At 37.5% G+C, this 13,217-nt stretch overlaps 2 protein-coding genes and 1 non-coding gene across 3 annotated transcripts; all 3 read left to right on the top strand.

Annotated features, from left to right (window-relative positions):
* Window positions 1-1,064: 1,064 nt before the first annotated feature.
* On the top strand, window positions 1,065-3,202 carry LOC140178949 (protein TEEBE-like). The gene is made up of 5 exons (XM_072216404.1): window positions 1,065-1,434; window positions 1,820-1,939; window positions 2,291-2,461; window positions 2,838-2,930; window positions 3,034-3,202. The coding sequence occupies exons 2-4, from the start codon at window positions 1,850-1,852 to the stop codon at window positions 2,850-2,852; spliced, it is 276 nt and encodes a 91-aa protein (XP_072072505.1). The 5' UTR covers window positions 1,065-1,434; window positions 1,820-1,849; the 3' UTR covers window positions 2,853-2,930; window positions 3,034-3,202.
* Window positions 2,902-6,531, top strand: LOC112750405 (uncharacterized). The gene is given in 12 exon segments (XM_072216403.1): window positions 2,902-3,096; window positions 3,176-3,210; window positions 3,462-3,570; window positions 3,727-3,789; window positions 3,871-3,926; window positions 4,040-4,144; window positions 4,221-4,276; window positions 4,360-4,472; window positions 4,666-4,705; window positions 4,788-4,928; window positions 5,408-5,446; window positions 5,961-6,531. Coding segments are annotated over 9 exon segments (657 nt in total). The 5' UTR covers window positions 2,902-3,015; the 3' UTR covers window position 4,705; window positions 4,788-4,928; window positions 5,408-5,446; window positions 5,961-6,531.
* A 5,958-nt stretch (window positions 6,532-12,489) lies between these two features.
* On the top strand, window positions 12,490-12,593 carry LOC112753398 (small nucleolar RNA R71). Its single transcript, XR_003177786.1, has one exon. It is a non-coding gene; the product is annotated as a small nucleolar RNA R71 (small nucleolar RNA).
* Window positions 12,594-13,217: the final 624 nt, after the last annotated feature.

Genomic DNA, 13,217 nt, shown 5'->3' on the forward strand with positions numbered 1-13,217 from the left:
ACCATGTGTTACCTCCTTCCATGGCAAGCTGTATGATCCTCTCGGATGAAAACAAATCCATATGCGCTGTCACCGCACGGCTAATCATCTGTCGGTTCCCGCTAGCGTCGGAATAGGACCATTGTCCTTTTGCACACTGTCACTGCGCCCAACATTCGCAAGTTTGAAGCTCGTCACAGTCATCCATTCCCAGATCCTACTCGGAATACCACAGACAAGGTTTAGACTTTCTGGTTCTCAGGAATGCTGCTAATGATTCTAGCCTATACCACGAAGGTTCTAATCTCAAATTCAGATGCTCTGTTGTCAAGAGAGACGATGTGAATCGTTGATTAGAGGCCCAAGAGAATATACTCCGACTATCGTCCAATGACTATGTTGAACATCATGTAGACCGCTTGTGGTTGTCAGGCACGCGGATATTGGCTAAGCGATTAACGAAGATTGGGTGATTGTCACGGGTCACCCCTTCATTCTGACTTAACTGAATTAAGAACAAGAGTATATCTTGGAAAAGAAGTAGGCATGAATTGAATAGAAAACAATAGTAATTGCATTAATTCATGAAGAATAGCAGAGCTCCACACCTTAATCTATGGGGTGTAGAAACTCCACCGTAGAAAATACATAAGTGAAAGGTCTAGGCATGGCCGTGAGGCCAGCCTCCAAACGTGTACAAAATGATCTAAAACTGATCAAAAGATAAAACCTCAAAAGGGATCATAAAATATTTCTCTAAAAGTAGTTTTTATACTAAACTAGTAACTAGGGTTTATAGAAAATGAGTAACTAAGTACAGATAGTGCAGAAATCCACTTTCGGGGACCACTTGGTGTGTGCTTGGGCTGAGAATTGAAGTTTTTTCATGCTTAGGCTGTTCCTGGAGTTACACTACAAAAAAAAATGATATAAAATGACATTAATAATATGGCGGTTCTATAATATTGCCATAATATTTGAGTATTTTGATGTTTATGATTATTGTCGTAATTAATTGGTAGTTAACGGCGTTTTTTTTTTCCTTCTGGCAGTTTTAAACGCCATTATCAATTTGTATAAAATGCTCAACCCTAAATTAACCCATCATTACTGTGTTGAACTTGAAATGCTGCCAGTGTGAGAGAAATCTTGAAGCTCTGCCACTGCGATCTCCTCTGTCACGATCTCTCCTCCGACGACTCCTCTCTCCAGCGACGGTCTCCTCCGGCAACGTCTCCTCCAGCGGCGTCTCCTCCAGCAACGACCTCCTTCTGTGACGTCTGCTCCAGTGATGGTCTCCTTCGGTGACGTCTCCTCTTGCGACTTCTCCTCCAGTGACGTCTCTTCCAGCGGCTTCTCCTCCAGCGATGATCTCCTCCTGTGGCATTCTCCTACGCCAGCAATCTCGTCAATCAAGCTATTGAGCTGTGAGTTTCTCTTCCGGCAGACTCACAAGTAGGTTCTTCTCTCTCTTTGCCTTTGTTCTCTTGAAAATATTTCATTCTAATCGATGGTCTTTGGCTTGCCTTAGATTAGATGAACAAATTTAATTAAAATTGGTTTGAATCTCAATATAGTAGTCAAAATGTTTCTCGTTCTTTATTCTCAGCATGTATGTGCTCTATTTTGTTGTTCAATTTTCATAAAAGAAAAGAGGAAAACACTCTTTGTAATTATTATATTCTTGTGATTTGCTATAAAATTATACCATTGCTTTACTTTTCTGGATGAGTTATGATTTGAGTACGACAGAATACTCTTAAAATTAACTTTCTAAGAGATTATATTTAGTTCATTAAACTATAGCAATTTCTCATGTTAGTATACTCATCTTTGTCAGGGCTTTGTCCTGTCTGATCCAAAGAATAGGATGTTCCTTTGTAGTTTCCTCATTGTGATATCATTGGTTTGTGGTGCTTATTTAGTTGGCAATGCATTCACCACCAAGGAGTATAAACAAGTAAGTACGAATTTCTATTCCAAACTTCTAACTCTGAAATCTGAATTGCTAGACAGAAAGAGAGAAGATTGTTATAGCTTAACTTTTTGTTGTATCTTACACATTATGTCTCTGAAAAGTCTCAAAATAAAATTTTAGTCATTGCTGTCTTATACTCTATCTCTAGTGTTTCTATCCTTCAATCTTTCTATGATGGCTTCATTCATGTACTAATAAATAGTCATAATCTCCATGGATGCAAATATCGTTTACCTTATTTTTATTATATAGAGTCTTCTCTCCTTTCTCCCCTGTCTCCTGCACTTTGAAGTTTGAACCCAACTCTTATATATTTTCTTCTTCTTCTCCTAGGCGAAGGACACCTTCAAAGTTCCCTTCAAATCTGAAGGGAAGGGAAACTTCAGAACAGTGAGCTTCAAGTTCAAAGCAGTTGCACCAAGAACAAGACTCACATTCTACAACTCCTTTTACCATACCAGAATTTATGATTATGGATCTCTCTGTGGCCCTGTTCTTGACCAGGTTATAGTGTTCCCTGTCACCTAAGTTATTAAACCATTAATGTAGTACTTAGTAACTATGATTTTTGCAAGTTACTTGAGCCTGTCTTTTGTATAATTACACGAGACTATACCACTCATTTACTCTAGTTTGCTGAGCACAAGACACCAATTTTAATTTCTGTTCATTACAAAATTTGGCTCAAGAGTTTGAAAATAAAATTTTTAATCATGGGAGTTGAATGTTCATGAAATAATTAAGTAGTATATTTTAGTTTTTGATTGTTACCATGTGTTATTGGAAATCATGAGTTTCAATAAGCATGCATTTGTTTCATGCCAACATTCTGATCAATGCAACTTTTTCCCCTTCTTTTTTCTTTATTTGTTTGTTCCAGGTTTTGGGGTTGTAGCTTCTTGTAGTACAGGAAAAAAGAGGTAGATTCTATGTAATTGGCTACTAGAAGTTACCTTCTAGAGTTGTCGATGCGGTATGCAGTACAGGAGATTTTTGCAGCATGGTTATTGTAACATGGTTATTGGCTACTGGAAGTTACCTACTGAAGTTATTGTAAAATGGTTTTGTACCTGCAGGGTGAGGAGATTTTTGCAGCAGCTATTAGAGAAGTAAAAGAAGAGACAGGACTGAGTATCTAAGTAAATGTGACCAGTTTTTTTTATTGATCATAAGTTCGTAACAACTGTTTCATATGGTCCATCTTTTTTATTTGTTCAGGTTGATACAGAATTTGTAGAAATACTAGCATTCAGGTGTGAATCTTCTAACTTTTGTATGGAATTTAATCCTGATATATCGTTGTGACATTGTATTTATTTATTGTATTAACTAATTTAAAAACACAATATGTATGTATGATTTTCACTAAAATTCTAACTCTATTTTCGATATATTAAGCACAAAAGAGGCATATTAATGATTTTCTTAGGAGGAATTTGAATTTTCAATGATTGAACAAAAATCATTAATCACTATCACCAAGTCCTGTTTTTCTATTTTTCAGGGAAGTGCAGAATTCATTCTTTGGGAAATCAGATTTGTCATTTCTTTGCATCTTGCGCCCTCTTTCTGTTGAGATCAAAAAGCAAGAATTGGAAATTGAAGCAGCTCAGGTACTTTTGTTTGATGATTTCACATCATTCTTCTATTTATTTTGTTCACCCAACGTAACTTTTCAGCAACTGATACTATGAGTATGAGATGATAGAAGGAGAAATATCCAAAAGATGAACCTAGTGGTGCTAATAAGTTATTTTCTTAATATACAGAAAGAAGAATTAGGATTTGACCACCAGGAGGTAGCCATGCCATCTGTGCCTCCACCAGATAAGGTAAGTTACATGGTTATTTATATTAATTAAGATTTAAGAATGAAAATGTGTTGCTGATTTCAGATTATTAATTGTTTCTAGCTTTTGTCAATGGAGGAGCTACGGGAGAGACGCCTTATTGACCCTCGTCTTCCAAAGTAAGATTTTGGGGGGTGCAATGTGTTGTTAAAGAATATGTATAAGATTCTATTTAGAGAACATTCATGTATCTAAAGCTAAGGATCTCTGATGACTAAGTTTGTTGCTTCAGAACTTATCGGAACAAAATTGCTACAACTAAATTCACCCCTTGGCCAATAGAGATACGGTTCTGTGAACCTACTACTTCAACAAATCAGACCAAATCTCCTCCCAGGTAATACTTTGCAGGGGAAAAGAAGGGTAGATCGATGCTTTACCTTTTTTAATACTTTTTTAAATGTTTTATGCAGTTTGAATTTTTGGTTTAGAGCAAGGGAAAAACTTTCAGATGATCAGCCTTGCATAGGTACATTATCTTGTATCAGCTTTTTATTTCTTTTACTCTACATGTTAATGTTGTTATTGCCTAAAGTCTTGTACTTATCTCAGTATGCCAAACCATATTCAATTCTGGAAGTGAAGACTACTCACAACAAAAAGAAGAAAAGCACGTGGATTTAATTAAAAGTTTGAAATCTAGCATGGACAACTTGAATAAGGAGGTAACATTTTAGGAACTATTATTTGTAACTACTCTTTCTTTATTCATCTATACTTCTAAATGTAGTAAATTTATTTTCTAGTATCATGCGAAAGGTAACATGGATAGCATTTTCATTTTCCTTATATTCGAGTTGTGACTTTTATTGTTGTGTCTGGTGTAAATGTGATCTAAATTTTGTTTTCTTATTGTAGTTGGAAAAGATGAAAAAAGAGAATTCAACTCCTTCATGAAGTAAATAACTCATTTTCATTGATTGCCGTGAAACATGTCTTTTTCTTTATTCAGATTCTTATGAATTTTATCCGTTGCTCAGGCTAATCAAGAATGGGGAAATATATTCCGTGTTCAAGGAAATATCTGTCACTGGCAATGCATTAGAAAGGGTTCTTGCTTTGGAGATTGAGCTTGCTGAAGCATTGCAGGCCAAGAAGAAATCAAGCATGCAATTTCAGAGGTACACCTTCCTTTTGGAGCAGTAATTAGATTTTGGTACATATAGATTCTAATTTTGGAAGCACTTCACTTAAATTTACCATTTTCTTTGTTCTCGGTTAAAATTTGATGACTGGTTAGAATCTAAATTCTGATATGCATCATCTTTTTTACTCTTTGAAATGAAGTAATGATCTTTTTCTTGTTTTAGCTATCAATTGCATTTTAAAACAAGTACTTTGCTGATTGAATTAAACAATCTCCAAGAGATGTTAACACTGTTGTTTTGCACAATTAATTAATGTAGAAGAGTTTTATACTAAATCTAATTAAGAGTCACTTTTATCTACGTGGCAGTTCCTAAATTAATGGAGCAAATCATAATCCCACTACGTACTTATTCCAAATTAAAAGCTCCTTATGAATAATTGCTTGGTTTATATTCTTATTTATTTCATCATCATACTAATTTCTTATAGTGTTTGATTTTGTATGTTATAGATTCAAGTGTCCTTTTGGTGAATGAAGCAATGCAATTAAGTACGTACCATGAGGAGGATATATGTAGTGGTCTTATTTGTTTATTTTATTTGTTAGTTTGACTCCACTTACATTTGTTAAAATATGTGCTTAGTCATACAATATTACATCTTCTTAACTAGATGAAAGAGATGCCAACTACTCATAATGATAGTAACTTTACTCAAGAATTTGACAAGCTTTTCGAAATGATTGAATTATTAGTAACACCTTAGATTTGAACAATTTAAAATTCATTGCTACAAGTAAAAACAAATTTAGTTAAGAATGCCTTATTTTTCACGGTTGAATTAGATTATTGTATGGCATGGGAAGCAATGTCACAAAGTTGGAATAATGGTTTCTTAAATTTAATAACACATTAACGGTTCATATCTAAATTGAGTCTGTTTTTATTATTAGCAGCAATTGAACTTGAGATTAACTAAGGGTTACAAATAGTACAGCAGCTTGTTTTATATACTGATATGACAAATCTGGAATTGGTTAAGGGACATTTTTCTACTGCATGCAGGTTCTGGATTTCAGCCTTCATCCTCAAGAACATAAGTCTGTGTCTTATAACACGATATACCACTCAATTAGGCAAGTTTCTTCAATCTTTTATTCCCTCTGATTCTTTTTAGCTGTCACTGTTGCTTTTTGGTACATCATTGATCAATTGACATTGGTCCAAGTAATATAAATAACATATAAATGGAAATGGAGAGAATATTATTGACTGTTGATAACTCAATGTAACTCATCCAGTAGGTTAAAAATGACACCAAGTAGTGTTTTAATTAAGCTCTCAGATCTAAAATTCCATCCGAAGACGTGAAGTTCCATCGAGTTTGCTGTCGCAGAAGGAGGAAACTTTTGGCCTCCAAATCTTATTCATCATCACTTAGCTAAGCTACTTGTCTTGTATATTCATATTCTAAGTAGTAAAAACAGCACTTATTAGATGGTTTAAATACATTATTAGTCTTGACTGATTAGTGCTTATTGCAATGCTTGTATTTTGGTAAGTTTAGTAAGACAAGGTTTTGTATAGGAGTTATTACTTTTGATTTTCAATAATAAAAAATTATATATTATATTAATATTTTGTTTTTGAGTTATATCATATTTCATTTATGGATTATGATTTTTTGCTATTGTGAAATTTTAATCACAAAATTATTTATTTAACACGATAAAAATGATGGTAAAAATTGTTAAAAACAACGATAAAAAATGTCACTATCAGGGTAAAACGGCGGTTCAAAAATGCCATTTTAACCAACCAAAACGCTACTGTCAGGGTAAAAATGGTGGTTCAAAAATGCCGTTTTAACCAACCAAAACGCCACTCTGTCAGAGTAATGATGGCGGTTCAAACCGCCATTTTATCCTATCCAAAAACCGCCATTTTAACCTGGAAATAACGGCGGTTTGAACTGCCATTTTAACCAACTAAAACGCCACTCTGTCAGGGTAATAATGGCGGTTTAAACCGCCGCTTTAACCAATCCAAAAACCGCCATTTTAACCCTGGAAATAACGGCGGTTTGAACCGCCGTTTTAACCTATTCAAAAACTGCCGTTTTAACCCAGGAAATTGTGGCGGTTTTCAGAAAACCGCCGTAATAACCAAAATGGCGCCCAGAATTACGTTACTTTATGAAACCGCCATTATTGGTAATAATGGCGGTTCAAATCGCCGTCAATACCAAACAAAACTACCGTTTTTACCAGAATTTTTTGTAGTGTTAAACGCCAGCTTTGGTACCAGTTTGGGGGTTTAACTCCAATTCTGGTGCCAGTTTGGGCATTTTACGCGAAGATGCTTTAGGATGACTTTGAACGCCAGTTTGGGCCATCAAATCTCGGGGAAAGTATGGACTATTATATATTGCTGGAAAGCCCAGGATGTCTACTTTCCAACGCAGTTAAAAGCGCGCCAATTGGGTTTCTGTAGCTCTAGGAAATCCATTTCGAGTGCAGGAAGGTCAGAATCCAACAGCATCTGCAGTCCTTTCTCAGCCTCTGAATCAGATTTTTGCTCAGGTCCCTCAATTTCAGCCAGAAAATACCTGAAATTATAGAAAAACATATAAACTCATAGTAAAGTCCAGAAATGTGATTTTTGAATAAAACTAATAAAAATATAATAAAAAGTAACTAAATCATACCAAAAACTATGTAAAAACAATGCCAAAAAGGGTATAAATTATCCGCTCATCACAACACCAAACTTAAATTGTTGCTTGTCCCCAAGCAACTGAAAATAAAATAGGATAACAGGAAGAGAATATACAATGAATTCCAAACTTATCAATGAACTTAGTTCCAATTAGATGAGCGGGGCTGGTAACCTTTTTGCTTCTGAACAGTTTTGGCATCTATAGGAACTCAGAATTCAGATAGTGTTATTGATTCTCTTAGTTCAGTATATGTTGATTCTTGAACACATCTACTTTATGAGTCTTGGCCGTGACCCTAAGCATTTTGTTTTCCAGTATTACCACCGGATACATAAATGCCACAGACACATAACTGGGTGAACCTTTTCAGATTGTGACTCAGCTTTGCTAGAGTCCCTAGTTAGAGGTGCCCAGAGCTCTTAAGCACACTCTTTTTGCTTTGGACCACAACTTTAACCGCTCAGTCTCAAGCTTTTCACTTGACACCTTCACGCCACAAGCAGATGGTTAGGGACAGCTTGGTTTAGCCGCTTAGGCCAGGATTTTATTCAAGTGGGCCCTCTTATCCATTAATGCTCAAAGCCTTGGATCCTTTTTACCCTTGCCTTTTGGTTTAAAGGGCTATTGGCTTTTTCTGCTTACTTCTTTTTTTTTCGCATTTTTTTTCGCAAGCTTTGTTTTTCACTGCTTTTTCTTTCTTCAAAAATCAATTTTATGATTTTTCAGATTACCAATAACATTTCTCTTTTTTCATTATTCTTTCAAGAGCCAACAATTTTAACATTCATAAACAACAAATTCAAAAATATGCACTGTTCAAGCATTCATTCAGAAAACAAAAAGTATTGCCACCACATCAAAATAATTAAACTAATTTCAAGATAGAATTTCAAATCATGTACTTCTTATTCTTTTGCAATTAAAAATATTTTTCATTTAAGAGAGGTGATGGATTCATAGGACATTCATATCTTTAAGACATAGACACTAGACACTAATGATCATGTAATAAAAACACAAACATAGTCAAAATATAAAGCATAATTTTCGAAAAATAGAAAAAATAAGAACAAGGAAATTCAAGAACGGGTCCACCTAAGTGACGCGGCTAGTTCTTCTTCTTGAAGATCTTATGGAGTGCTTGAGCTCCTCTATGTCTCTTCCTTGCCTTTGTTGCTCCTCTCTCATGGCTCTTTGGTCTTCTCTAATTTCATGGAGGAGGATGGAATGCTCTTAATGCTCCATCCTTAGTTGTCCCATGTTGGAACTCAGTTCTCCTAAGGAAGTGTTAATTTGCTCCCAATAGTTTTGTGGAGGAAAGTGCATCCCTTGAGGCATCTCAGGGATTTCTTGATGAGGAACTTCCTCATGCTCTTGTTGAGGTCCATGAGTGGGCTCTCTTGTTTGCTCCATTCTTCTCTTAGTGATGAGCTTGTCCTCTTCAATAAGGATATCTTCCTTTATGACAATTCCATCTGAATTGCATAGGTGACAAATGAGATTAGGGAAGGCTAACCTTGCCAAAGTAGAGGGCTTATCCGCCACTTTGTAGAGTTCTAGGGATATGATCTCATGAACTTCTACTTCCTCTCCATTCATGATACTATGGATCATGATAGCCCGGTCTATTATAACTTCAGACCGGTTGCTAGTAGGAATAATAGAGTGTTGGATGAACTCTAACCATCCCTTAGCCACGGGTTTGAGGTCAAGCCTTCTTAGTTGAACCGGCTTGCCTCTTGAGTCTTTCTTCCATTGAGCTCCTTCCACACAAATGTCCATAAGGACTTGGTCCAACATTTGATCAAAGTTGACCCTTCTGGTGAAAGGGTGAGGGTCTCCTTGCATCATTGGCAAGATGAATGCTAGCCTCACATTTTCCGGACTGAAATCCAAGTAGTTCCCCCAATCCATTGTGAGCCAATTCTTTGGGTTCGGGTTCATATTTTGGTCATGGTTCTTAGTGATCCATGCATTGGCATAGAACTCTTGAACCATTAAGATCCCGACTTGTTGAATGGGGTTTGTGAGAATTTCCCAACCTCGCCTTCGAATCTCATGTCGGATCTCCGGATATTCCCTTTTTTTGAGCTTAAAGGGGACCTCGGGGATCACCTTTTTTTTTGCCACAACTTCATATAAGTGGTCTTGATAGACCTTTGAGATGAATCTCTCCAACTCCCATGACTTGGAGGTGGAAGGAATTGCCTTCCCTTTCCTCTTTTTAGAGGTTTCTCCGGCCTTAGATGCCATTAATGGTTATGGAAAAACAAAAAGCTTTAGCTTTTTCCACACCAAACTTAGAATGGTTGCTCGTCCTCGAGCAAAAGTAGAAAGAAGGGAGTAGTAGAAGAAGAAATGGAGGAGATGGAGGGAGGTGAGTGGTTCGGCCAAGGGGGTAGTAGTGTGTATGTTGTGTGAAGATGAAGGTGGTAAGGAGGGGTATTTATAGGGTAAGGGAGAGAGGGTAACCGTGTATGAGGGGTGGGTTTGGGAAGGAAATGGTTTGAATTTGAATGGTGAGGCAGGTGGGGTTTAATGATGGATGGGTGTTAGCGGTGAAGAGGTTGTGGGGAAGAGGGTAGGATTTGATAGGTGAAGGGTATTTGGTGAAGAGGTTTTGATGGGATTGGTCAATGGTGTTTGGGGAAGAGTATTATGGAAAGGTGTGAAGAGGAGAGAAGAATAGGTGGGGTAGGTGGGGATCCTGTGGGGTCCACAGATCCTGAGGCGTCAAGGAATTTGAGTCCCTGCACCATTCTGGCGTCTAAACGGCCATTGTATGCCAAACCTGGCGTTTAACACCAGCTCTGCTACCTTTCCTGGCGTTAAACACCAGTCTGCTGCCCATTGTTGGCGTTAAATGCCAGCCAGATGCCCATTTCTGGCGTTAATTGCCAGCCAGATGCCCATTTCTGGTGTTAAACACCCAGAGTGCTGCCCATTCTGGCATTTAACGCCCAGAATGCTACTAGGCTGGGCGTTAAACGCTCATTCTGCTATCCTTACTGGCGTTTAAACGCCAGTAAGCCTGTCCTCCAGGGTCTGCTATTTTTAACGCTATTTTTCATTTTGTTTTTGACTTTTCAGTTATTTTTGTGACTTCACATGATCATCAACCTAAAGAAAACATAAAGTAACAATGGAAATTAAAATAAATATAATTAAATAACATTGGGTTGCCTCCCAATAAGCGCTTTTTTAATGTCAATAACTTGACAGTGAGCTCTTAGATAGCTTCACAGAGATTTAGAGCTTAATGATGGCCTCCCAACTCCAAACTTAGAAGTTGAGTGTGGGGGCTCTGTTTGACTCTGTATTGAGAGAAGCTTTTCATGTTTCCTCTCCATGGTTACAGAAGAAGATCCTTGAGCCTTAAACACAAGGTAGTCCTCATTCAATTGAAGGACTAGCTCTCCTCTGTCCACATCAATCACAGCTCTTACTGTGGCTAGGAAGGGTCTTCCAAGGATGATAGAATCATCTTCTTCCTTCCCAGTGTCTAGGATTATGAAGTCAGTAGGGATATAATAGCCTTCAACCTTCACTAAGACATCCTCTACAAGTCCATAAGCCTGTTTCCTTGAATTGTCTGCCATCTTCAGTGAGATTTTAGCAGTTTGTACCTCAAAGATCCTTAGTTTCTCCATTACAGAGAGGGGCATAAGGTTTATCCCTGACCCCAGGTCACACAGAGCCTTCTCAAAGGTCATGCTGCCTATGGTACAAGGTATTAAGAACTTTCTAGGATCCTGTTTCTTCTGAGGTAATTTCAGTTGAACCAGATAATTCAGTTAATTGATAAGCAATGGGGGTTCATCCTCCCAAGTCTCATTACCAAATAACTTGGCATTCAGCTTCATGATTGCTCCTGGATATTGAGCAACTTGCTCTTAAATAGCATCTTCATCCTCTTCAGAGCAAGAATACTCATCAGAGCTCATGAATGGCAACAGTAAGTTCAGTGGAATCTCTATGGTCTCTATATGAGCCTCAGATTCCCTTGGTTCCTTATTAGGGAACTCCTTGGAGGCCAATGGACGTCCATTGAGGTCTTCCTCACTGGAAATCACTGCCTTTCCCTCCTTTACAGGTTCGGCCATATGGGACATGTTTTTGGCCTTGTACTCTCTCTTTGGATTCTCTTCTGTATTGCTTGGGAGAGTACTAGGACGGAGTTCAGTAACTCTTTTACTCAGCTGACCCACTTGTGCCTCCAAATTTCTAATGGAGGACCTTGCTTCAGTCATAAAACTGAGAGTGGTCTTAGATAGATCAGAGACTACATTTGCTAAGTCAGAGTGGCTCTGCTTAGAATTCTCTGTCTGTTGCTGACAAGATGATGGAAAAGGTTTGATATTGCCAAACCTATTTCTCCCACCATTATTGTTACTGAAGCCTTGATTAGGCTTCTGTTGATCCTTCCATGAGAAATTTGGATGATTCCTCCATGAAGGATTATAGGTGTTTCCATAGGATTCTCCCATGTAATTCACCTCTTCCATTGCAGGATTCTCAGGGTCATAGGCTTCTTCTTCAGAAGAAGTTTCCTTAGTATTGCCTATTGCAGCTCGCATTCCAGATAGATTCTGAGAAATCATATTGACTTGCTGAGTCAATATTTTGTTCTGAGCCAATATGGCATTCAGAGTATCAATCTCAAGAACTCCTTTCTTCTGAGTTGTTCCATTATTCACAGGATCCCTTTCAAAAGTGTACATGAACTGGTTATTTGCAACCATTTCAGTGAGTTCCTGGGCTTCTGCAGGCATCTTCTTCAGATGAAGAGATCCCCCAGCAGAGTGGTCCAATGATATCTTGGACAATTCAGACAGACCATCATAGAATATACATATGATGCTCCATTCTGAAAACATGTCAGAAGGACACCTTCTGATCAATTGCTTGTATCTTTCCCAAGCTTCATAGAGGGATTCACCTTCCTTCTGTCAGAAGGTTTGGACTTTCACTCTAAGCTTACTCAACTTTTGAGGTGGAAAGAATTTGGCCAAGAAAGTATTGACCAGCTTTTCCTAAGAGTTTAGGCTATCTTTAGGTTGTGAGTCCAACCATGTCCTAGCTCTGTCTCTTACAGCTAAGGGGAAAATCATAAGTCTATAAACCTTATGATTAACCCCATTGGTCTTAACAGTGTCACAGATTTGCAAGAATTCAGCTAAAAACTGATGAAAATCTTCCAATGGAAGTCCATGAAACTTGAAATTCTACTGCATTAGAGAAACTAATTGAGGCTTAAGCTCAAAGTTGTTTGCTCCAATTGCAGGAATTGAGATGCTTCTTCCATAGAAGTTAGAAGTAGGTGCAGTAAAGTCACCAAGCATCTTCCTTGCATCTCCACCATTGCTATTGGGTTTGGCCATCTTTTCTTCTTTTTCAAAAAAATCTGTTAGGTCCTCTCTAGAGTGTTGTGCTTTAGCTTCTCTTAGCTTCCTCTTTAGAGTCCTTTCAGGTTCTGGATCAGCTTCAACAAGAATATTCGTATCCTTGCTCTTGCTCATATGAAAAAGAAGAGAACAGAAAAGAATAGGAATCCTCTATGTTACAGTATAGAGATTCCTTTATATAAGTAGAAAATAGAAAAG

The sequence above is a fragment of the Arachis hypogaea genome, chromosome 15, assembly GCF_003086295.3.
Source record: "Arachis hypogaea cultivar Tifrunner chromosome 15, arahy.Tifrunner.gnm2.J5K5, whole genome shotgun sequence".
Classification (NCBI taxonomy): Eukaryota; Viridiplantae; Streptophyta; class Magnoliopsida; order Fabales; family Fabaceae; genus Arachis; species Arachis hypogaea.